The sequence below is a fragment of the Ipomoea nil genome, unplaced genomic scaffold (genome assembly GCF_001879475.1).
Source record: "Ipomoea nil cultivar Tokyo-kokei standard unplaced genomic scaffold, Asagao_1.1 scaffold1043, whole genome shotgun sequence".
In the NCBI taxonomy this organism is placed as follows: domain Eukaryota; kingdom Viridiplantae; phylum Streptophyta; class Magnoliopsida; order Solanales; family Convolvulaceae; genus Ipomoea; species Ipomoea nil.
Genome location: NW_017617471.1, coordinates 11,455,475 through 11,482,200, shown reverse-complemented (window position 1 = coordinate 11,482,200; position 26,726 = coordinate 11,455,475). Strand labels below are relative to the sequence as shown.

Sequence of the window (26,726 nt, the reverse complement as noted above, 5' to 3'; positions counted from 1 at the left end):
TGAAAGATTTATTGTGGTTGGCTAATCCCTCAAGTGCGAGCAATACTTTGGTGGGAAAACAGTGGTATTAAGTGGATATTTTAGTAAGATCTTACCTGTTGTTCAAAAGGTATAAGGCAAGACATCGTTTTTGCAACTATACATTCCTGATCTGTGGAGCAATTGAAGAGCTTTAAGAGTAACAAAGAATTTCCGTTTAAATAATATGGAACCTGGTATAGAAATGCAACAAGTGGAAGAGTTTGCAAATTGGATTGTTGCGATCGGTGATGGGACAGTCGAAGGTTCAAATAATTATTGTGTGGAGGTTGATATTCCAGAAGAGACGTTGTTGTCCTCAATCGGTAATTTGATTTCCACTATAGTATAAAGTACATTCCCGATGCTTAGGAGTATGTGATAACAATTTTCTAGAAAGTCGGGAAATTCTGACAACCCTAACTCTTGATGTTGTGAACTCAATTAATGACTACATGAGTAACATGCATGAAGCGGAAAACAGAACATACTTGAGTTGTGACACTGTGTGTAGGTCTGAATCAAATAATGGAGTATTAGCAGACGTGCACACACCTGTGATGTTGCTGAGGAATATAGATTACTCACTTGGGTTATGTAATGGTACTAGGTTAGTAGTTACCAAGCTTTCAAAACATGTTATATAAGCCAAAACAATGTCAGGTAACAATGCAGGTACGAGGGTGTTTGGTTCCTCACATGACTATGACTCCTTCAGATTCAAAATTGCCATTCAAGTTCAATAAAAGACAATTTTCGTTAATACTTTCATATACTAAGAACATAAATAAAAGTCAAGGTTAAACACTTATACATTTTTTCGGTACATCACACGAGTTACATACTTTTTTTTTATTTTTATTTTTTGGTAGAGACACGGGTTACATACTACGGAGTAGTATAGAATAAAACATGATATTATGCGCTTAGCATATTAATGGTTAGTAGTCTATAATACATATCATATAGACACGTATTACGATTTTCATTTATTTACTATTTTTGTGTTTGTTTTTGTTTTTTTTTTATTCTTTAATTCCCTTTCTTTTTCATTGATGATTCTACTCTCTCCTCCCTTCCACCCTCCACCACATTGCAGAACAGAAAGCTTCGAAGATCCATCCACCAATGTCGATGGCACTCCCTGACCTTGCATGCTAAATTAGGGCTTTTAGTTTTCGGCGATCAAAACTTCGGAGTTTATAGTTTTGCCTTGCCAAATCCTCAAAGGAGTCTCAATTCTATCGCGGATCAGAGTTTCGATTTACTTGTCTTCAATAATTAGGAACATTTCCGTTCTTGAAATTAAAATTAGCTGAAAATTAGGCATTTTAATGAATGCAAGGCGCGGAATTGTGGCTAGTAGGACGTCTTTGCTTGAGATTTGAGTGCTGTGTAATTAGGGTTTTTGATGCTTCTTGTTAATTGTGGTTGCATGTATAAATTATAAGTGGGGTCCTCTGCTGCTACTGTTGCGTGGAGGATCCCGAAATCGCGGTTTATTCGAAGCTGCGCTGTGGATTGCGGAGTCATCATTTCGATAAGCGTTGATTTTCTCGTTGGTTATATCTGGAGAGCAAATTGAGAAGATTAGGTTTCAAGGAACGGATCATTTTTTTTTCCTGAGCGGTGGAGATGTATGCGGGTACTGGAGATAGTGGGGAGAACAACAATAGTGGGATTACAGGCACAGTTTTGATACCCACACGGTTCGTGTGGCCAAATGGAGGACGAAGGGTGTTGCTGAGTGGCTCGTTTACTAGGTGAGTATCTCAAATTCCTAAGGTTTTGAAGCTGACTATTGATTTGAACTGGTGTTATTGTTGTGCTCTTTAGTTTGTCCGGAATGCAATTCCGCATGGTCTAAAATGGAATCTCCGAATGTGTAGGTGGCAGGATCACATTCCAATGTCACCAATGGAGGGATGCCCAACTGCTTTTCAGGTCATCTACAACTTGACTCCAGGATATCATCAGGTTTGTGTTGCCTTATTAAGATACTTGTATTCTCCCGAGAAGTAGACCACCTATGTCCATGTAAAATCATGATAAACCCAGTGGTAAAATGCAACACTATTTAGTATTCAATTGCCCATAAAAAAAGGCTGCTTAGTATCTAACTGTCAATTGAGCTTTGTGTTTCATCTGCAGTATGCTTTTAGTTATGTGAAGGTTAATGGGGTAGATAAACGGAAAATTTTGTTTTTGTTTTGGGAAATGTGAGCGGTTGTAGATTTTTGTACTGTTCTACAGAAAGCTTGTCTTCATAATAGGAAATGGCATTCAGTCTCCCCTTCTATTTTTTCATCACGGAAAACTCTTGCTCTAATTTATTTCTTGCTGGTCATTGTTTGAAGTAAAACGGACATAAGCACTCTTATAAATTATAATAGACATTTGCTGGACCAGGCTAAACTGGCACCGGCTATGGAAATAAATATAGTTCAGAAGAATCTATATGAATACTACAGAGCTGATGTGCATTTTCTTGTATTTGCAGTACAAGTTTTTTGTTGATGGAGAGTGGCGGCATGATGACAGGCAGCCATTTGTAAGTGGAAATTATGGTGTAGTAAACACTATTTTCTTAGCCAGAGAACCAGAAGTTATTCCTGCATTTTTTAGCCCGGAAATGCCTGGTAGATCTAGTATGGATGTGGATCATGATGTCTTCCTTCCGCCGGTAAATAACTTTAATTAGTGCTTAAAACTGCAGTATTTTACTCACTGATGCGCTTAACTCTGCCTCCCCATTTGTACTGAATACGTGATACATGGGCATACCATTTTGTGCAATCTGAGTGCTCTTTTTTTCTCAGTTTCTTGTTTGAGGGTTAATATAATATAGACTCCTCCCTATTTGAATGTGCTAGAAAGGTTTGTCCTATAAGTCAAATAAATAATAGTATATGTAGCGGTAATTGTGTTGTTATGTTAGTGTGTATTCTTGAATTGCATGATGTCTTTGACATTGTTATTTTTGTTAATATTGTATAAACTAAGGTTATTCAATTAGAGTGATCCTCGAGATTCTTGTTATGGTTCATTATATAAAGGTCGTAGTAGCTCTGCAGCTGTAAATTCAATTTTTATTTTCTGCAGGGATTGAGTAGTTTATCTACACTTTATGTAATGACAGGGGTGCCAGTAATGCCTAGAAGGTTCTTATGGATATTTCCTCTTGAACACTTTAGTGCACTTAGTCCTATCAGTGATAAGGGGTCTAGAGCAGATGCTTTGAATATGGAAACAGTCAACTTCTGACCCTATTTTCTTATTTAAATATGTTGAAATGAAGGAACATATAAATCACATAATTAGGTATTACCTTGCAGGAAACACTTCCAAGGATATCGCAGGCTGAAATAGACCTATCTCGTAATCGCATTTCAACCTTCTTGTCCCTACATACTGCTTATGAGCTGCTCCCTGAATCTGGCAAGGTGTTGTTTTCATTGCTTCTTTTGCCTACTACAAGAATGCTTTGCTGTTTATTCTTTCGGCTTTGCTTCCTAATTTATTAAATATGTTTTATAGTTTATTTTCCATGGATTGGACTCTTTTCTGTAGGTTGTTGCATTGGATGTAAATCTGCCAGTAAAACAAGCATTTCATATCCTCTATGAACAGGTACTCTTCAGTGTTTGTGTGAAAATGGTCAGATTTAAATCAAAGGCATGTTGGTTTTATGCATTCCACTTTTATAAGTTCTGTTTTTTTCTATTTTTGGCTTGAAAAGTTATCAAGGTCATATTTTTGTTTTTGCGGGGAAATTTTGTGCAGTTAGGTTCTCCTTAAAGTTACTGTAAACTATTACATCACTCAAAAATAGCAAATGTGTATTTTTACCGTTTTTGGGGCTTGTGCTACATTGTGCCAAATCTTTTATTTACTTTGCTTGGAATTACTAATATTTACTATTTAGTGATCAATCTTTGACTAGAACAACTTTTGTGAAAAACTTCGCTGACTCTCCTGTCAGTATCTAAAAAAAAATCTTATCCCATTTTTGAGTTTTCTGCTCAGCATCACATAAGTTTGGAATTTATCATGGTCACATGCATACACATCTATATTTGGATTAACAACTTGAATTTGATAATATCTAATTAAAGCTGTTTTCAGGGAATCTTTGTTGCTCCACTGTGGGACCTTTGTGGGGGTCAGTTTGTTGGAGTTCTTAGTGCTGTAGATTTCATCTTAATCCTTAGGGAGGTATGCATCAGACTAGTTACTGCTATCCTTCCTTTTCAAGGAGCTTATTCAGCTATTCTTCTGTAATTTCATATCGAATGACTACATTTTGGAATATCTCAACTACCATTATTTGTTAGAATTACTAAGAAAGAATTTGTTGCTTTTATGTTTCTTTTTATTGTGTAAATATTTTTCTTCTTTACAACCTGTGGTTTTGAATTTGTGTGAATAATTCTGTTTACACACACAAACACAATAAAAACCATCAACACCCGCACCCCCCTCCGTGCTGTTCTCCAAGAGAGAGAGAGAGAGAGAGGGAGGGAGGGAGGGAGAATAGATTCTGGTTTAAAAAATGAGAAATCATCTCGGTGATCCATTCTGCTTGATTTAATGGTTGCAGTTATGTGCAATAATATGTCAGTTTAGCTTTTTAGGGCATACTTGACATTTTATCTGTTAGATGCCGGTGCAACCAGTTGTTGCACGGAACCATTTATGCACTCTCTTGAAAGGTGCACTTTTAACCTAAACATTATGCACATTTTCTCACATACGATTTACATTTACAATTAAAAATGCTGTACTTCTATTCAAGTGTATCATGCACTTAGATGGACTGAAGACATGGATGTAGGAAGTAAATATACAATTAAAGTACGTGGTTATGGTTATGGTTGCACTCTCTCCCACACAAAGTGCATGTTAACAATTATATATTTGTAATTATAAAAAACCCAAAATCAAACACAACTAATGCACTTTCCCAAGAGGTGCACTTTTAACCTGAAAATTATGCACATTTTCTCTTTACAGTTAAAATGATGCGCTTGTACTTGAAGACGAGTGTGGGAGGGATGTTTATTTCACAGTTTTGCCCGTAAAAGTAGTGTTGTTAGATTGTTTTCTCAGTTAGCTATTGAAATTTCTGCATATTTACAATTATACCACCACCTTTTTCTAGTGCATCTAAAACCATTGATTTATTCTGATATATATATTTCTCATATTTACACCAGCCATTATTCTCACATGATATGATGATATATTATATATATGGCATGACTGAACATGTTCATAAAATATCCTTTGGATCAATACTTTTATATTTCAGTGTTACTTACAATTATGTCCATTGTATAATTCATAGAACATATCATATATTTTTCAATTTGTCAAAACCGTTGCTACTATTGGGTATTTATGAGACAGCTGTCTTTTCTGTATAGGACAACATTGTCCTTCAGTATATATGCTGTAGAATTGAAACCTGACACTCTAATGATGCAAAAGGTTATTTAGGGCTATTCCTTATTTGATTTTTCATGTTACCTTTCCTTTTTTCCATTCTTTCTTTCAGTATTTTGGCATCATTAAGTATATATATTGATATATTGAAGTCTTTTTGTCTGTGGTACATCATATCTTAATACATCCTCTACGTCTGATCAGTTCTTACTGTCTTAGAAAATAATTTGTTCTGCAAATACAGCTTGGGAACCATGGATCTAACTTGACAGAAGAAGAGCTGGAGACCCATACTATATCTGCTTGGAAAGATGGAAAGCTTCGTCTGAACAGACAAATTGATGGAAATTTGAGATCCTACTCAAGACCTCTTATCCATGTAAGTAAATTCTTAAATGAAATGACAATGATCTTCAAATAAATTTACCTCAACCTAGTGGTGTTTTTTTTGGTTGGGCACGTCTGATGGGACATATAGGGGGTTGGCGGGATTTGAACACAGGTCTACTGTAGGGAAAGAACGTACCAGAAAAAGAGTTTTTATCCTCTGGCTTGTTATATTTTGAGTCTTTTATGCTTTATGTTTGGGCAAGTAAATGATTTGTCTGTAATAAATTAAAGTGATGCAGGTTTTGTTTCTATAATCACTAGTTTGTTCATTAGTACTAGTAGTCCATGAATAAACATTTCAATTTGTAATAATTTTTATGTTATGAATAATCTTGGGAGGGAGAGAGAAAATATTTATAGATAAATTAATTTAGCTTGCTAAATAGTAAATACTAAAGGTCAAGTTTAAATTCAACCAATAAATAGACATTGAGCAGCATAAATATTAATTGGTTAGGCAGATCCCATTAAATATCAATGTAAATTAATAAAGGCTGCACACATATTAATACATATCTAGATATAGATTTATCATAACTATTTTTAAAGTAATGGGATCAAACATTCAGAAATTATTGAATAAATATGCTCCATAAAGGTCAGGATTAAATTTTTAAAAATTTGACCAAGTCAAAAATTAAGTTTGTGCTATTTATTGAAATTGAAAAGCCTTCTGATGAGCACTTTTCCAAATATTCTTGGGCATTATTTGCTATTCGTAATGATTTTATTATATATTATTTTTAAGGATGTTGAAAATTTTGAGTGTTAATTTTTGAGTTTTAAAATTTAGAAATTTTAGATGATATGAATAATATCCATGGATGACAATGGGTAAAATAATATTGGCTACTTGAACCCTAATATGATGGGTTTGGCTAGTTGTGAAATTCTCGTGCCCAATACTCAATTGTGTGTGTGTGTACAAGCATGCGTGTGCATTAAATAGGTTTCGGGGTGATTTCAAGTACTATATGGGTAGTGTCAAACGGGTTTGGAATGGATGCGGGTAATATTCATTTTTGTTCGGGTAATTCTAAATGTATTTGATTCAAAATTGAAAATGGTTAAATAGAAAAGTACCTACCTATTGTCAATTTGTCATTTCTAATAGTGGTGATGCTAAGATAAGTAGATATAGGTGGTGATATAGTAGGTAGGTGGCGTTAGATGTATATTGATAGGTGGTTGGGTAGATGATATGAGTAGATGGATAAGTGAAGTTTGTATGTAATGATAATAGTGATTATAGATGAACGTATGGTTCTGACGTTCTGTATTTGGAAAAATCTGGAAAACAAAAAAACAGTGTCTTTTTGTTTGACATAGATATTTGTTATTTCCATCCAATAAAGTCATTCAACTAATTAAGTAAATACAACAAACATTACCATTGACCAATATACTAACCATATTACCATGCAATCATGACTCAAAAACCATTTCTCCTAACAGAGCCACAGAGGAAAATATAACTTGGCACTTGGGTGAAAAAAATTCTTGACCGTTGAGGAATTTTTTTTTTTTTTTTTTTTTTTTTTTTTTTTTTTTTAATATGTTGTATTGATTGTTTTTAGTTGTGTAAGGAAAGTGTAACTTATTTAGTACAAAGGTTGTTCATTAGTGTTACAGTTTTTATATACCTAATATACTACATAAAATAATGCCTGCTATTGAAGTCAGGAAACTAAACTAGAACTTTTACGTTAATTAGTGTGATCTTCAGTTTTGGTCAGTAAAAAAGACTTAAATGCTGCTCAACTTGCAATTGCGCCTGGTTTCAGTGAACCTTTGTTCCTAGACAACAATTTCCGATTCTTCTAAATATAAGTTGAATAGGTCAAGGTATAGTAATGGCAGTAATGCTGGGGGGTTATGAAACACTACACAAAGATCTTAGAGCAGGAGGGATCCAGCTGAATAGGTTTCTGAAGTGGTGATTCACCAGTGCATCAAGTACATTGTTGATGTAAATTCTTGTGCTCCACTAGTTTATCATAGTGGTAGCATATTATGGGAAGCTGGGTACCTAACTTGCAGTATAGCTATTGTATAATTGATGTGCAACTCTTCCAGTGGAGCGCATTCTGCTTCCAAATCATACGTCTTTACAAAATTACCCTCCTGTGTTTGTACCTTGGCTGCTATTATTCATCGGTGGAAATTTTCATTTTAAAAATAAGAAAAACAATGTGTTATATTTCTGCCTAACTGTTTGTTCTAGCTCTTAACTTCTTGCACTTATGGGTTCTGATATTCTGCTTGAATGTTTCCTTGGCTACATTTCCAGACTTGGTATGCTTAACTTAATAATCCACTCTATAGATCATAGTCATATCCTCACTCTTTACAACATGAATTATGTTTCTGTCCTGCTTTTTCCAATGCAAGATTACATGCTGGTTGAACATTTATGTCCACTCTTATTTTTACACCATCTTACAATGTGCAGAGCGGGCCTTATGATTCTTTGAAAGATGTTGCTTTAAGGCTTTTGCAAAACAAGGTATCCACAGTTCCCATCATTCATTCTTCTTCACCTGATGGCTCATTTCCTCAGATGCTACACCTGGCTTCCCTATCTGGGATTCTAAAATGTGAGTTTCTCTTTCATGTGATAAGTAATCATTTGCTATTATTAAGGAAAAATAAAAAAGAAAAAAACTGCTTTGCACTAAATGTGTGGCATGCCTCAAAATGTTCAGGTATCTGCCGGCATTTCAGACATTCTTCTGGCTCCTTACCCATTCTTCAGCAACCAATTTGCTCCATTCCTGTGGGTACCTGGGTACCAAAAATTGGAGAACCAAATGGAAAGCCAGTTGCAATGCTTAGACCAAATGCCTCCCTTGGTGCTGCATTGTCTTTGTTAGTTCAGGGTATTTTTTTTCATTAAATGCTATTCATAATCACTGAGCGGCATATCCATTTTCATCTTTTCTGATATTTAAGGGAGTGCTCAGTTATTATTATTGTTATTATTTTATTTTTCCACTGCTCTTAGGCTTTGGCAACTTTGACATTTGGGGATTTTCGTTTTCTTTTCTCTTCACCCTTTTTTTTTTGTCTTTGATATTTTACTTTTTCCCTTTCCATAGCTATAGAAGTTGTGACAGGATATTTAATACGTAGTAATAATGGTTAGTCTATATCACGGTAATTATGTTTGTGAACCTACTGAATCTATTTTCATTTTCCTTGGTAGCCGACATTTGAACTATCCAAAAAAAAAATGATGTGAATCAAACTCTCATCTGGTAAACTATGTCATCCTAGTGCTAACCAAATGTTACATGTATTCATTGTAGCTGAAGTTAGTTCAATACCAATAGTGGATGATAATGACTCTTTGCTGGATATATACTGTCGAAGGCAAGTTTTAATTGCTAACTACGAACATTTTCTAAGCTTTATTTAAGTAGTGATATTGATATAGTACTCTTTGTGCTTGTCATTGTTCAACAGTGATATCACTGCTTTGGCAAAAGATAGGGCTTATGCACAAATTCATCTTGATGAATTGAGTATTCACCAGGTAATTGTGTTTTTAAGTATGTGTGTGGCTGTGTTATTTTTTTATTTTTTAATGGTATAGATTAACAATTTCAAGAACTTGTTTATATAAGTATTGGACATTCAAACTTAATGGGGCCATCCCATGTTTTTTGGAAGAAAGAAAGATCCAGTACAATATAGGCGAGATTTAGTTGCAAGCAAATAAAAACTCTGGGTTGTGTGGATCTACTCTTGCTGTAGTTTATATTTTGATCTTAACACAAATGAAATATTTCCGCCAATAGGAGTAGATGAGATGATGAAAGCTTATATATATATTAACGCTTCTTATTTGGAGACCATTCTACAAACACTGTATTTGAGCGGTAACTGATTAGATCTTGTTCGGTTTCAACTGGGCTCTATTCATGCTTTGGCAAACAAAATCAACATAAATTTTGGTTTCCTTTATGCTCATTATCCTTTCTGATGGCATATTTTAGGTTTTTTTTTTTGTTTTTTTTGTTTTTTTTTTGTTTTTTTTTTTGTTTTTAAATTTCTTATGTGGATCGCTGTGTAATATCCTCATCAATAGGAAGTTATACCAGTAATGCATATATTATTGGCATATATAACACCTTTCATTTGATAGTATGCTCCATATCCATTCTATAGTAAACACTACTGGAATCTGCTTATCCACAAAATTTGAGATCCGTTCTCAAATGCAAAGGTAAAGAAACTGCATAATGCCTATTTAGGCTGTCAACTATTGTTTGACCTGGTGGCTGCACTACTTCTACTTCTGTAACTACACATCTTATCTTCCTTCTAACGCAGGCGTTACAATTGCGACAAGACGCTAGTTCTTCAAATGAACTTTTCAATGGACAGAGATGTCAGATGTGTCTGAGGTCTGATCCTTTGCACAAAGTGATGGAACGGTTATCTGTTCCTGGTAGGCCATTCTTTCATAATTTCTGAATTCTCCTATTTCTAATGCTTACTATTATTATTGAGGTTTCTTTTCAAGTTATCACTTTAGTTTTGACTATCTGATATGATTTGAATGTAGGCTAAGTCACATACTTATCCCTGCTTTAAAATTTCTAGTTGTATCCATAAAAATTGTACATTTTTCTTAACAATCCAGAACCTCTGTGGCAGTTCATGAACAAATTCCAATGAGTTTATTAAAAAAAAAAAACTTTTCCTTTTCTTTTAAAGCACAAATTGCGGGTGAATGTTGTTCTCTATCTATACATTCTTGCATTTAGTTATTCAGATCCTCTCTACCTTTTTATTTGCTCAGTTTTCTTTGCTTATAGTATTGAAATTTTGAGACGATGAAAACTTTGTGGCGTGATTGAGTTTATAAAATGATTTGAAGTAAAAATATTTCGAGACACTAAAGCAAAATGTTGACTATGTTACCCAGGGGTTAGAAGAGTTGTCATAGTGGAGGCTGGCAGCAAGCGTGTAGAAGGGATCATTTCATTGAGCGACGTGTTCAGATTTTTGCTTGGTTGAAATAGCGGCGGCATTTCTCCTCATCTCTCCCCCAAATGAAGAGCAGCTTTCTTGAAGTTCTTTCTCATGAATCAATTCCTTTTAGTATCTTTTCAGCAATGCCAGTTCCTCGTTGCATTTGTGGATGGTCTTCTAATTCCATTGTCTCTGATATGACTGGCTCATACTTCTTAGCCTTGTGCTTTTTTAGGTGGCGATCCATAAGGAAAGACGTGTTTGTAAATTAAGAGGATCATAAAAAAAAAAAGAAAGAATTATGACAAACTAATTATATCTACTGTGGACTGCGGATCAAAAATTCAAAATGAAAAGAAAATCACCGGCAATTGCTTTTATAGCAACTATTTCTCTTTACTTTTGACCAACAGGAAAATGAAGAAATTGCTGATGTTTACGCTTTAGGTATCATGAACCAATTTTCTGGTAGCTCCTTCGCACCCAGCATATTTAGCTGGAGCGGATTCAATTTAATAATTTTGATATTGAGTTAAATTTTGGAATGATCCATTGACTAGTAGTGTCTATCAATTTTTATCACCGAGTTTTTTATTTGAACATAAATGATCTATTGATTATTGGCACTTACTATTGGGTACAAGTATTTTTTATTCAGACTTTCAATTGGACATTTTATTTAGACTTTCAATTGGACAATAAAATGGTTCATTGACTATTGCCTTTTACTAATTTTTATGACTTACTACTGATTTTGTTCCAACTTTTGGTCTTCTAATTAAATATTAATTTAGTAAGTGTTAAATTTAAAGATAATAATGTAAAAATTTGATTCTTCACATTCTTGCTAATAATCAAACCAAAGTATTAAGTTTATGAATAAGTTTGTCCATCTCAACAATAAATTAATTTTTACATTATTACTCTTAAATTTTTAATGTTTACTAAAGAGTTAATTCCCAAAATGGTTCTTTGACTATGGTATTTTTTCAAATTGGTTCCTTGACTTTTAATTGCACCAAAAGTGGTCCTCCAACTATTGAATTTTAAGCCAAAATGGTCATCCTTTAGTTTTGGTGTTAAGTGAGTGTTAAAATGAGGGATAAAATTGATAATTTAGGATTTTTATTATAGTCAAAGGACTATTTTGGGTGCAATTAAAAGTCAAAGGACGACGTTTTATTAATAAACAAAAGAAGTCACATTTGTATAAAACCGTTTCACAGATAATTGTCCGTGAAACATGTCGGGTCAACATGAAAATGTAATACGTACATTGGAAAATGTAATACTAATTAATACTTTTAATTATTTTTTTTTCAAAAGTATTACACTTTCTCATATAAGTAATAAACATTATATTCCTAATTATTATTACATTTTTCAATATAAGTATTATATTTTCATCTCGATCAAACCTATCTAACGAATAAGGATCCATGAGACGGTCTCACGCAAATTTTTGCCAAAAAAAAAAAATCGTTGTTTATACTCTAAATTTAAAAAACAAAAAAAATCTGAAAACTATAAAGGGCAATTTTGTTAAAAATGATGTAAAATCTCCTTAGTACAATGTCTTTTCTGTAGTATATATTGGAAGCTTCAGAGATACCTACCTCTCCCTTCCTTTTCTCTTCTCCATCTCAAATATCAATTTCAGAGAACAAGCTTAGCTACAAGCCTACAACGATTAATCCAATCTTGTCGTTAGCCGCCCAACGTACCACATGTGGACACGTGTTCGGTCACGATCCTCTCAATTGGAAGTGCGTGGACTTGCAAGTCAAGGTCTTTCTATAATAATAATACTCCGTAATAATTAGTGCAGTGACACATTTATGACCATTCTAATTTGTACCTACCCCTCCCTTCTTTTTCTCTTCTCCATCTCATCAAATATCAATCTCACAGATCAAGCTTAGCTACAACGTTTAATCCAATCTTCTTGTCTATGGCCACCACAGAAGTCAAAGCTGAGTCTTCCAATTCACAATCATCATTCCTTAACCATTCTCGGTGGGCTTATGATGTATTCTTAAGCTTTAGAGGAGATACACGAAAAACTTTCACAGATCATCTTTATCATTCATTAGATAAAGCTGGAGTCAACACATTTAGGGACGAGGAAGAAGTAAGAAAAGGTGAAACCCTTTCGTCCGAACTTCAGAGAGCAATCCGAAGTTCAAGAATTTCTATTATTGTATTCTCAAAAGGTTATGCTTCATCAAGGTGGTGCCTTGATGAATTGGTTGAAATACTTGAGTGCAAAAAGATCAGAGAACAAGTTGTTATTCCTATTTTTTTATGATATTGACCCTTCAGAAGTGCGCAAGCAAATCGGTGAGTATGGGGAAGCTTTAGCAAGACATGAAGAACGTTACGGGGAAGAAAAGGTAAAGATTTGGAGAGATGCTTTAACAAGAGTTGGAGAGTTATCAGGATGGGAATTGCAGCAAGTCGCTAATGGGTAAAGTATTTCTTGCTTATTTAGTTGCTTCTGTTATTGTGTTCGTTACTATGCTTTCATTTTGTTGGTGGCATTAGAGGCAATTTATATCATACACCACGACGCGCGTTGCAATGTGCGCCCAGATGCAAAACGACGTCGTTTTAATTATTATTTTTTTTTGAAATTTCCCGCCGGATGGTAGTTAATTTTTCTTTAAAAGAAAAATCTATGTTCAAAAATGTACATAATGTTATACCAGAATACACATAATTGTATACATGAATGTACATAATTATATAACAAAATATACATACTCTTTTTAAAAGATATAATACACATAATCTAACATAATACATAATAAACATAAACTTTTAACATAATACACATCAACTCTTAACATAATACGCACAAATTTTCTGATTCGGATGTACATAATTGTATAAAAAGAATGTACATAATTGTATAAAAAATGTACATAACTGTATGAACAAATATACATAATTGTGTGAACAAATATACATAATCACAGCAACTTCCTACCGCGCCTCCCAAAACGACGTCGTTTTGGGAGGCACGCGGCGCACAGTGCTACGCGCGCCGTGGTGTAGGGTATAACGATTGGGCATTAGACGACGTTTTGTTTACGATTCTTCGTAAGGTAGTAACTTTTCTATACTTTCTTAAACATTTTCAGCTCAAAGAATCTAAATCCTTACCACTGAAGTTCAAACATATGACCATTTATTTGAAATTATAACGGGGATGCCATCACACTATAGATAGTTGGCATTAGACTAGACTTTAAAGAAGAGAAAACAAGATAATAACATGCCAAGAAGTAAGACCATTTTTTTTTTTTTTTGGCATTTAGTCTGTCTATTGAGCCACGGAGTTATCGTGCTTTATATTCTTTTAAATGCTCTGTCAAGTGGGGTGTGAGAGGCACTTGGGGTTGAAGATTCAACCTTTTGGGAAGAAGGATTTTCTATTTTTTTTTTTTTTTTTACTAAAGTACTTTAAAGAATAATTTAGTAAAATTGGATACTTTTTAATTAAACTTATTTCTCAATAATTTTTATATTTACTAGCTATTAGGACTCTGTGTTCTAGTTATACTAGAATTCATTCTCATTCTCTTTGTATTATTCTAAACCTATCTTTAATCATTCATGATCTAATTAGGACTCTTTGTATTTTTATAAATATATAATCTCTTCCTGTACTTTGTAAATTAAATTGTACGATCCATGGCTGCCAACCCACACCTAGCCCCACTAAATACTCTTTAGAAAACCCATCACGTTATCTACATCAAACTTATCTCTTCCAATTATTTATTCTAGAAAACTTAGCTTGTTCTTTTTATTTGCGGTCAAAATCTCTTAGTGGACGCGTTGATGGCACGTTCCCGTGCCTGGCATCCTTTGCATTGTTCAGGCTCCAGATGGATGTTCTATTGTATCCAATTAGCTTGTTCTTTTTATTTGCGGTCAAAATCTCTTAGTGGACTCGTTGATGGCACGTTCCCGTGCCTGACATCATGTTCCCGTGCCTGGCATCCTTTGCATTGTTCAGGCTCCAGATGGATGTTCTATTGTATCCAATCATACGGCTAAAAATTGGATCCGTCAAGATTCTATTTTGGCAATGCTCATCTCATCATTATTGTCCGTTGAAGTTATATATGTTGTTGTGTGACATGCCACGTCACGGGCCGTATTGCAAGCTATTGAAGCTACATTTGGGTCCACCACACTAGCACACGCTTTGAGTCTCCTTAGTCAATTGTAGTCTTTGCGTTAAGGGATTCCACTACGAGTGAGTATCTTGGCAAAGTCAATGTTTCAATTAGACTACTTTGAGAAGCCGATCGACCAATTGGTTTATATGAGCAGAATCTATATCTATTTAAACGCCTCTGCCCTGAGTACCGTGCAATGGTGTCTTCATTGACCACAAAAGAACTTGCGACAATTGATTAACTAAATGACTATCTCATCACCCATCAGTTCATCTACACTAATGACATTCCTCTGCCGGCTTTCCCACAGCCACCTGTTGCCTCACAACTGAAACAACCTGCCATGAAATCTTGTGGTCGTAGTCGTGGACATAGAGGAGGTCGAGACCGTAGTTGTGGCCATAACTATGTTCTAAAGTGCCAAATCTGTAACAATTTTGGCCATACTACTTTACAGTGTTATAAGAGGTATTTAGGTATAACCCGTCCTCAAGCACACATGACTTATTCCAACAATCTAGCTACTGTACCATTATCTCAGAATTGGTTCCCAGGCACTACCACACTGGTGTCACACATCATGCCACTTCAGATCCATCCTTGCTGTAACAAGTAGAAGAATACACAGGGAATGGGAATGACACTCTTCGAGTTGGTAATGTCACAAGTTTGAATATTTATAGTATTGGGTATACGTTTATATCCCCTCCTTCACGTGTAATATATTTGCAAAATGTGTTATATGTTCCTACCCTAATCAACTCTCTCCTATCTATCAAACGTTTTACCGCTGATAATAATGTCTTCTTTGAGTTTCACCCCTCATTTTTTGTTGTAAAAGATCTCAACAGCAACCAAATTATACTTAAAGGAGAAAGCTCGGGTTGGGGTGGGGGGGGGGGGGGGTGGGGGGTTATTATACAAACTTCTAATACAAAATCTAGTTTCATTCATTACATCCACTATCACCTTTAGAAGTTCGGCACAACCGCCTTGGTCATCTTCACTCAAGAGTGTCTAAGTCCTTAAATAACGTTCATTCTCTTTGTACTACTCGTTAACTAGGAAAATCCCCACGATTTTCACTAAAAGCGTCACTAAGTCTAGTTCTGTTGCATTAGATTTGGTTTACACTAACATTTGGGGGTCATCCCAGTTCTATCTAATGAGTGTTATCGTTACATTGTAATTTTTGTTGATGATTACTATCGGTATACGTGGTTCTTTCCCATAAAACTAAAGACAAATATCTATACAATTTTCCATAGTTTCAAGCATTGGTTGAGCAAACTTTCTCTTGTAAAATTAAAGTCATTCAGCCTGATCTAAGGGGGATTACAAAAACATTAGACAAGTTCTTTGTCCTAGGGATAAATCATCGTCAATCATGTGCTTACACATATGAAAAAAATGGCCATGTAGAAAGAAGTCATATGCACATTATCAAAATCGGTCTCACCTTGCTTGCCCAAACCTCTATTCCTCCTAGGTATTGGACCTATGCCTATGAAACTGTGGTTTTTCTTATTAACTATATACCTTCTGCCACTCTAAGCAATATGATCCCTTATGCTCTAGTCAACAAAGAAAATATGGACTATTCCTTTTTTTTTTTTTTTCGTGTATTTGGTTGCCTGTGTTTTCCTTATATATGCATCCCTATAACAAGCACAAAATAGAGTTTCAAACTACCCTATCCGTCTTTCTTGGTTACCCATAGTCGTTTTGAGGATATCGTTTGTTTGAATCTTAATACTAGAAAGATTTTTTTTTTCGTACTCCATGTCCAATTTGATGAGAATGTTTTTCCTTTTGTAGCAAATACTTCTCCATAGATTCATGTTTTTTCTCGATATGCATTACCATGGGCTATTGTCATTGCTTCTCCGTTGAGTAGCCAACTTCTCCGTTCAGTTCGGATGGAGAAGCACGCCGGCTTCTTACTCCGATCTAACAAAGAAATCGCGGGGTTCGGTACCTTTTTTTTTTTCTAAATTTTTTTAATTGAATTGAAATACCATCTCAAATGCCAAATAAGCAAAATTAACGGGTTACCTTTTATAACCTATTAAATATGTTAATTGTACTGTTTTAACAAGTTCAGAGATTGGAGAAGGGTCAAATTGACCCATGTACTAACATTGATTTTTGATCTAGTACCATGAATTAAAATATGGTCCATCTAGGCCATTATACGCTCAATTATTTTTCATCTAGCATTTTTAGCAAGTTTCTAACAAGTAACCCATATAATTTGCTTACATGGAAAAATAAAATAAAAATAAAATGCTAACATGTTATTTTTCATCTAAATTGCTGTTTTTGTCATTTTTTTTATGTAGAAAAATTCAATTTTTTTTTTTAACGTATTTTCGGATTATGTTGATTTTTTATATGGCTTGAAAGATTCCAACTCCTCCTCTGTTGCGTGTGTTGAGTGTGAAAACACGTAGGGGTATTCTAAGCGGAATGCATCCATGCTGTTGTTACTATAAATTTGCCCTGCAAAATGTATATTTTTGTCGTGGAGGGGTACCCTATTTCCTTCATAAATATGGCCGCTTCCCTCGGGGACATATAACCGTCTCCTTTCTGTTGGATATCTGTTGGTAAAACCCAATAATAATCCTACAAAAAGGATTATTATTTTGTAGAAATATTGGGAAGGAAAGGACGAACGGATACGGTGTAGGTTCGGGTTGGTGGTTAGCATGAGTCGAGCGAAACACTCTTTCCTTAAAACCTTATTTTCTACCTTCCACAAGTGCTAGGAGCGTTGTAGCCTAGATTTCTTAGGATAAAACGTACTACGGTTCAACGTTTGAGCACCCAAACAAATGAACCCGTCGAACTAGAGTCTGGGATGAACACAATAGGCTAAGAAAAAAGTAGAAGCAAAGAGTTTGGCATTTAAACTCAAGTTAAAGCCCTGTTTGTAATCACGTACACGAGTTAAGCCCCCTGCATGCAAGAGAGAGCCTCTATGCTATACAATTCAATAATCCTTAGAAAGGCTCTTGTATAAATAGTGGTGCATATCCACTTCCCAAACCAATGTGTGGGACAAAAGCTACTTTCAAGCTTTTCCCTTCATTTTTCCAACTCAAATGGGTCTACTTTGAGAATCAATATCTCATTCACTCATTATCCATTTTTGAGCGTACAATATATCAATATCTTCGTCTCACTACGAAGAACCCGAATCCACTTTGGCCCGACCCAAATCGGAAGTGAACCCCACTAATAATTGTACCACAAAATAGCTACTAAAATTGTCATTTTATGCTATTTTTTCAACACTTTCTTTGTTGTCTATCTCTTTCTCTTTCCAGTGCTGCACATTATACCTCATAATGCGAAGTTCCTTAGCTTTTGCTTCAGTCAGATTGTAGCTGCAGCCAGTAAACACAAGCATGTTCTTTCGTATCTACACTCAAAGGAAGTCGGTTAATTAAGTTACACCTCAAACATTAAATCAAAACTCAAAAGTCATGTTAGTTATTATACCTCAAATGAAGAGCAATATACAGATCATCATTGTCCCTTAGTCTATTAACCAGTTTTTTTCCAAGCTCCTCAATCTCAGGTGTGTACTGAAGAACCTCATAAACGCACCAACCAAAATCAAAATAAAAACCAATGCCAATAAATGGGTTCAAAAACCACAAGAGCTAACATACTTATTTCACAGCCGACGGGAAAAATAGATTCACTGTTTTTCTGAAAAATTCATTGAAGAAATCAACATAATCTGGAAATACGTAAAAAAAAAGTTGATTTGTTCTGTTGAAAAAGTGACAAAAATAGCAAGTTAGATGAAAAAAATAACATGTCAGCATTTTGTTTTTATTTTATTTTTTCATGTAAGCAAATTAGATGGGTTACTTGTTAGAAACTTGCTAAAAATGCTAGATGAAAAATAATTGAGAGTATAATAGCCTAGATGAACTATATTTTAATTCATGGTGCTAGATGAACCATCCATGTTAGTACATGAGTCTAGATTTTTTTTTTTTTTGAAAGTTACTGGCTCTATTACATTGTAGTAACGCCTCCACTGAAACACAAAGAACCAATAACGCCTCCACTGAGGCTTGAACTCATAATCTTCCAAATGGAAGTCCAACCCGGATACCATTAGACCACATAGTCCTGGTGCCTCAAAGATTTAATTGTAAGTCTTTTTTTTTTTTATTAAGTTCAAGAGTTTAATTGCAGCGATTTAAACATTATATTATTATAATATAATAACATATTTTGAATGAAAAGTTTAATATTGAATGAGTTCAATCTCATAGAGCACATTATTGACCATTCAACCTATTTTTGGACTATTTAGCAATTTAGAATATGATTTTGATGTTTTCTTTTGTTACAAATATATTTCCAAAAACGCAATAATGATGTTTCATTTTGCATCAAATATTTATAGGTATGAAACAAAATTTATTGATGCAATTATCAGAGAGGTATTGTCAATTGTAGAACGAGTGCCGTTGTTTGTTGCCAAGTATCCAGTAGGATTATTCTCCCGCGTTAGACACATTCTTCGGTTAATGTGTAATGATATTGGTGATGATGTTCGGTTGATAGGAATCTACGGTATGGGAGGCATTGGGAAAACAACACTGGTCAAAGCAGTTTATAATAACATTTTTGAATACTTTGACAGTAGTTGTTTTCTTGAAATAAGATCAAGTGTTTTAGGTGAAGATAATAACAAGATAATTGCATTACAACAAGAACTTCTTAGACAGCTACTATCAAGGGAGATCAAAGTTAGCAATGTTGATCAAGGAATCATGTTGATAAAAAAAATGCTTCATGCAAGAAAATCCCTCATTGTACTTGATGATTTGGAAGATCTGGATGAACTGGATGCTTTAGTTGGAGAAAGAAATTGGTTTGGTGCTGGAAGTAGAGTTATTTTGACAACCAGAGACAAGCGTATACTAAAAGATTTGAAAGGAGAGGAGTGCTATATGGTTAAAGAATTGAATGAAAAGGATTCTTTGCAACTCTTTAGCTTGCACACTTTTAAATTATCAGAACCCCCAGAAGATTACACAAAGCTTTCAAAGGATATTGTAAGATACTGTGAAGGGCTTCCCTTAGCTCTTCAAGTATTGGGGGCTCATTTGTCTGACAAACAAAAAGAAGATTGGAGAAGTGCCATTGAGAGGTTGAAGAAAATTCCTTCTAATAAGGTTCACGAAAAGCTTAAAATCAGCTTTGATGGACTTTGTAGCAAATTTACTCAGGATGTTTTCCTTGATATGGCTTGTTGTTTCCCTGAAGAAATTCAGAAAAACATTGCTATTAGCATACTTGAGGTCCCTGGGTACTTCCCACACTTGGAAATTCAAGATTTGATTCACAAGTCATTGATATCCATAGATACACTTGATAATCTAAGGATGCACAGCTTAATTCGTGAAATGGGAAGGCAAATTGTTCATTCAGAATCACCAAACAATCCAGGTGAGCGAAGTAGATTGTGCTGCCCTAATGACATTCGTGAAGTGCTTCTAAACCACACGGTAATTTCTCCTCTTTTACTTTCTCTTTCAGTTCTGTGTAAGATTATATTGGCTTCTCCCAGAAATTTTCATTTATTTTTTAAAAACACCAAGAATACTGTTTTTTTTTTTTTTTGGTTTGGTTTCATTGAGGAGATGGATAAAGATTTATTCCGTTTTAAGTGGAGCAGTGACCAAATAATCAATTATCCATTACTTGGAAATTTGTATGGTACGGTGTTGCATATACTCCGCCTCTCTTCACACACACACACACACACACACATATATATATATATATTCAGGTGAGAACCTATCTTATTGTGTAATTGTATGAACATAAGAATTTGTGCACACACATACTCAATAAAGTTGTATCATGTACCTATTATTTACTAATTTACTAACTTAATGATATAAAGGCAAGTGGATATAAGTGCATCAAGTATTAATTAAATAACCTAGGACCTTGTGGTGCGATTGTAGTGATATATGTGGATATCCCTTCCTTTGTAATAACAAAAAAAGTACTAATTAAATACAAAAGTTAGGGTGAAATCGTAAAGTTTTTTCGTATTGTGTGTATAACAATATTTTGATGTATCTATAACCATGTTACTTAATTGTGTAGGGTACGGCAAAAGTTGAAGGAATAGTGCTAAATGAGTCCATTCAGAATATGAGTGTTGACACGAAAGTATTTAAAAATATGATGAATCTAAGAATGCTCCGAATAAATCATTTACAGTTGCATGGAAGTTTTAAATATTTATCCAGGAAGTTGAGATGGTTGCAACTGGATTATTGTGGTTCAAAATATATACCATCTGATTTTCGTTCTGAAAATCTTGTTATTCTTAGCATAGAGTATAGCAACATTGAAGAATTCCGAGCCCCTTTGAAGGTAAATATTTCATTAGAATTGCAATTTTTTCTTGGAATTTTCTTAGCACTTGAGAATTATGGGAGAAAAATTCCTAATTAGAATTTATTTTGTTGAAAAAATTCAAACAGTACTTTCCATCTATGAAGTTTCTGAGTTTTAGTGGTTCCGAGCATCTTACAAGAAGTCCTAACTTCAGTGGTGCACAACTTCTGGAGAGGTTATCATTTTATGGATGCTCAAGATTGGTAGATGTGCATTCTTCAATTGGAGACTTGGGTAAACTAAATGTGGTACTTTTTGATTTGTGTGGCAAATTGAAGAAGCTTCCAAAGAGTTTTTTCGGGTTGAAATCATTGAACACATTAAGTGTAGATACTTGCCCAAAATTAAGGTTGCCTGAAGAACTAGGAAGATTAACATCTCTAAACAGGTTGTACGCAAGTCACTTTTCACGTATCAGGAGTTCTGGTGGTACTTTATATCTCCCAACTTCGTTAACAAGTTTATGCTCCTTGAACACATTAGAAATTGGAGGCCACAATCTGGTAGAGTCACATATTGCTATTGGTTTAGAGAGTTTATCCTCACTAAAATCACTTGAACTAAGCGGGAGCCACTTTCATTGTTTGCCTCCCTTCAACCTTTGCCAGTTCACTGGACTTGAATGTATCCAATTGGATTGCTGCAATAACATTGAAATGCTGCCACCACTTCCTACTAGTCTTAGGATTCTTCGTGCACGTCTCTGTGGGTCATTACAAAAGCTACCAGACTTTTCAAATTTGAAATGGTTAGAGGAGTTGGATCTTTTTGGTTGCAAAAAGCTGGTAGAGGTTGATGGTTTGGACAGTCTTGATTCTATAGAAGAGATCAGTTTAATAAAGTGTGATAACGTCAGAAATCCTTTTACAGAAAGCTTCTTTAAGGTACCTCTCTAGCTCTCTCTCTCTCTCTCTCTCCCTCCTCCCCTGGCCTACACTGTTGTAGTTAGAGGTGGGCACGGGACAGTTCAAGCTCGAACCAATCCTGAATCGACCCAGAAATAATGGGTCTGAGCCTCACTGGGCCTGAGCCGGGTTTAGCTCGAACCGAAACCGCCTTGTTAAGAGCCGGTTCAGATTCTTTTAAAAAAAAATCGAGGCCCAGCACGGAATCGTCCCATGCCCCAGGCCCGGGCAAACACTACTGGAAATTATGAAATTTCCGACCACCTGAAAGTGATCTTAAATCAAGTTGAAACAAAAAAGTAGTCGAAAATAGCAACAAAGGTTTTTCCGGATACCAAAAGTGGTCGGAACAAGGCTTTCTACCTGATTTAAGATCACTTTCAGGTGGTCGGAAATTCCATTATTTTCAGTATTGAAACACAGCCATGGCAGCAAAGCATGTCAGCTTTGCTTCCATGCTAAATGCCTAAAATTCTAAAAAAAAAATAGTAATTTTGATTATGGCAGCTAGACTTATTACTTACTACTCATCCCTGCAACGTGCAACGGCCAAATATATTTGGCCGTTGCATGTAGCCTCTGTCGGAGGCTAGACTAGGCTTGGCCTCCGGTAGAGGCTACTCCTATTCTCACCTCTCGGGCACGGCTAAATTTTTTTGTTTTTTTTTTTTTTCTTTTTATTTACCATTTTACCCTATAAATACTCTTATCCAATTTATTTTTATCACACAAAAATTCTTAATCCGACACTTTCTTACTTCTACTCACAACAATTCTCCATAAATTAAAAGTAAACCCAATTTAAAAGTCTTTTATAAATTTTTAATTTATCATCTAGCATAATTTAGTGAGTAAAAATCAAATGAACTTTATAAACTATACTACATTTTATAATATTTATAAGTTATCAAATAATATCAAGTCAATAAGTCTTATATAAAGTTTTAATAGTACAAGACTACAAGTTCAAATTAATTTAATGTCATTTATAAATTTTAATTTAGTAGAAAATCATGTTAATTTTAAATTTTGAGATTAATAACAAAAATATTAATTTTAGAAAAGTTTGTGATTGTGTGTAATGTGTATATATACATTAATTATTATTAATGTATCAAGAGGTTGTAATAGCTTAATTGGAAAGAACTTAAGTTGGTAGTTAAGATTAAGAGATTAAAAGTTCAAATTTCATTTCAAACAAAAATATATTAATTTATATAAAAATTTATATATTTAAAACAAAATAAATAATATAATAAATTACGGGCTTAGCCCGGATTGGCTCACAAAAAGTCCGGGACCGACGAATAATATAATAAATTACGGGCCTAACCCGGATCGGCTCACAAGAAGCCCGGGACCGGCCCTGAATACTATAGGCCGGTCCCGAGCTGTGCTGGCCGAGGCCTAGGACCGGCCGGACTTTGGCCAGCTCTAACTGAAGTACTGTATTATTATTTTTAATATAATCACACCCTTCATTAAAGTCACACACACACACATATATATATATGGTTTAATTAATTTATTTATTGCATATATGCTACAGCGGCAAGCTGAACTTCATTGCCACCATCTTGAGAACTTGAAACTCAAAGTAGCCTATACTGACAATGAGATTCCAAGTTGGTTTAGCTTTCAGGAGGTGGGATCTTCCATATCTTTCCAATTGCCGTTATACAATAGGCGGCATGATAGTAAATTGGAAATTCTAGTGCTCATCCTTTGGCTAGTGTGGGAACCAACCTCCGAGTACTTTCCGCGGCATTATTTTAAAAGTGATTTTACTGGTTTACTCCTGTGCGAGTGCCGCAATAGTGGAAGTTGCATGCTAAAACCCAATGGACCAATTTCTTCAACATGCTATCTTACATTGGATCGCCTTGCATCGCTAGGAATGGTTGACAAGATAGAAATAGAAGGCGCAAAAAATATGAAAATCGATGTGATTGATGTTGATGATGCCATTTCAGTGAAGAAAGTAGGAGTGCATGCATTATATGTCAGTAATGCAGATTTTGAGGGTGATGATTTAATAATTAAAACTTCTCAAAAGTATGCATATCTTGATATTAAAATACGTGGACATAGCAATGGGGGAGGATTCTTCAAATTTGAATCCTATAGCCTTAGTCCGCAATATGAACTATTTTAGTTAGATTATGTCATGGTCCCTCTTATTGAGGTTATTTATCTTCTATTATTTGCAGCGTTAATTATTTTTAATCCCTATATAAAGAAAAGATTTGCAAAATTCTTATTTTGTACCTATTTTTTTTTAAGCCAACACAACCACAAAATATATTAATCAATAAGGTGATGAATACACAGAGAAGGAGTGGACTCTACTACAAGAAAAATGCAAATAGACAACGGTTGTCATAGGAGTAAAATTTCTGTTATTAAAGCCAGTGTTGTTATAAGTTCCGCGCATAGAAAATCGTGGTCTATTGAATGTAGTTGAAACGAGTGTTGTTAAAGGTCACGCATATAAACAAGGTTTTTAACCGTTGTAGTGTTGTTGAAACTTAAAAGTCACATGCATAGAGACAAGAGACAATATTAAAAATAATAATCAAACACATCAACAATGATGACGTAGTGGTGAAATGACGTCGCTATCACGTTACTATCATGCGGCATCTGCAATTATTATGAACATCTTTTTACTGAAGAAGAAAGGTTTAGAAATTAGACTACTTGCGCTCGCACGTTCCCATTGCTACAGACTAAAGATTGGAGAATCATTAACAGACCAGTGTCGGCTTTGGAAATAGAGCAAGCCACTTTTGATATGGCCGCTTTCAAAGCTCCCGGCCCTGATGGCTTCCATGCTAAGTTCTATCAATTAGCATGGAGTCATGTGAAGGATACTACTGTCAAGTTTGCCCAGGATTTCTTTGAGTCTGGAGGCCTTTCAAATGGGTGCAATGATACTATTATATCCTTGATACCAATTCAAAGGTGGAAAATCCAGAGTAGGTCACCCAGTACAGGCCGATTGGGCTATGTAATGTTTCGTATAAGATTCTCACAAAGACAATGTGCATAAAGCTCAAAGCTTTGGACTTCAGGTGAGAACGTGCGAACAAGTATTTGTGCACACAATCTACTTAAGAGTCTTCACTATTTTATTTTATATATATTATATATATAATTAAAAACAAGGTCTTAATGTAAAAAGTGAGGATTAATCTCAGGCGCTATCAGGCCTCATCAATGGTTGAGCATTTCTATAAAAAAAAAAATGATATCAATTTTATAATTATTAAAAATTCTCAAGTTTTCAATATTTATAAAAAGAACTCCATTTTTTTCACTTATTTTTTAGCAACCTTCACGGCCATTTCAATAAATATTGGGGTCCTGTGCAATATTTAAATTTGGGCTCCTTTTCTCAAGTAATTTCTATATACAAATAATAGTTCTTCAAAATATTATGTCAAAAATTCAAATTGTATAAAAAATGCATTTAAAATTTCATTTAAAATGTGACATGCGTCGTGCTCATTTAGACACAAAATCATCTACCAAACTTTTGATATCAACTTCTTCCAAAATCTCATCTTCAATGGAGATTAAAGCTAATCAATTGTAAAATGCCGACGAAAATCTTCTAGATAATTTATCTTTAGGACCTTTATTTATTGATAAATCTCTTTTATGACCTATCTTTCACAAGAATATCTATTAATTTATAATATAGGACATCCCAATTTCTTGGATCATATATGTCAAGTAAAAGCAAAATATTTAGTTTATCATTGTGACCAATATCATCTAAACAACTATCAACATTCTTATTATTTTCATTGTCACAGTAAATTTAAGAGTACCCTTCTGAGATTGAGTTAATTGCTCAATTCTTCAATTCTTTTTACGCTTCTCAAATCCAAATTAATATTTTTTAGAAGACATAATTATAAAATCCTAAGAAAAAAAAGAATTTATTTAAAAACTCTATGAATAAATAATTAATCAAAAAACAAATTCTTGAATATATTATTCTAAAATCAGAATTATTAAGTCATGTAAATAAAACAATAAATAAGAATTGTGAAATAATACGTAATTTTAATTACATGTTAAGAGAATTGAAGAATCAATCATTTGATTGTCGTTTGCTGTTTGTGTCAATTGCGTTCTGCCTACCCAACGAGATTTGTGTCAATTTTATTTTTTTAAGAAATAATAAAAGCTTGATATTAAAATCAACCAAAAATTGATATCAAGTACTGAAGTACAACAAATACAACTATTCTAATATTGAATTGTTGATCAAACTACAAATGACAAATTAACAAAATAATATTTTCTTAAAAAAAAAAAAAACAAAACAAAATAATATTGA

General features: G+C 34.3%; 1 protein-coding gene, 1 long non-coding RNA gene and 1 pseudogene across 3 annotated transcripts; 2 read left to right on the top strand and 1 right to left on the bottom strand.

Annotated features, from left to right (window-relative positions):
* The first annotated feature begins 1,009 nt into the window (after positions 1-1,009).
* On the top strand, positions 1,010-11,220 carry LOC109181928 (sucrose nonfermenting 4-like protein). 2 transcript variants are annotated; one of them, XR_002054296.1, is made up of 13 exons: positions 1,010-1,781; positions 1,908-1,995; positions 2,519-2,701; positions 3,354-3,461; positions 3,589-3,648; positions 4,144-4,233; positions 5,708-5,842; positions 8,306-8,450; positions 8,559-8,732; positions 9,162-9,225; positions 9,319-9,388; positions 10,024-10,081; positions 10,189-10,280. XR_002054296.1 is itself a non-coding variant. In XM_019331903.1 (13 exons), exons 1-13 carry the CDS (start codon positions 1,654-1,656, stop codon positions 10,876-10,878), a joined length of 1,455 nt encoding a protein of 484 aa, XP_019187448.1. In that variant the 5' UTR covers positions 1,010-1,653; the 3' UTR covers positions 10,879-11,220. The 2 variants fall into 2 exon arrangements, 1 of the variants encoding a protein (XP_019187448.1); XM_019331903.1 differs by lacking the exon at positions 10,024-10,081 and adding an exon at positions 10,787-11,220 and having other exon boundaries at positions 10,189-10,306.
* Positions 8,955-26,726, bottom strand: LOC109181930. Its single transcript, XR_002054297.1, has 3 exons — positions 26,714-26,726; positions 23,253-23,256; positions 8,955-9,036 (listed from the first exon to the last, which is right to left on the bottom strand). It is a non-coding gene; the product is annotated as an uncharacterized LOC109181930 (long non-coding RNA).
* LOC109181927 lies at positions 12,693-24,633 on the top strand (annotated as a pseudogene).

Bases quoted from the DNA above. Each gene is read 5' to 3' on its own strand.
- LOC109181928 (XM_019331903.1), top strand. From the start codon at position 1,654: ATGTATGCGGGTACTGGAGATAGTGGGGAGAACAACAATAGTGGGATT. The intron at 2,702-3,353 runs GTAAATAACTTT...ATTACCTTGCAG, and splicing joins ATGATGTCTTCCTTCCGCCG to GAAACACTTCCAAGGATATC. The intron at 8,733-9,161 runs GTATTTTTTTTC...TATTCATTGTAG, and splicing joins ATTGTCTTTGTTAGTTCAGG to CTGAAGTTAGTTCAATACCA.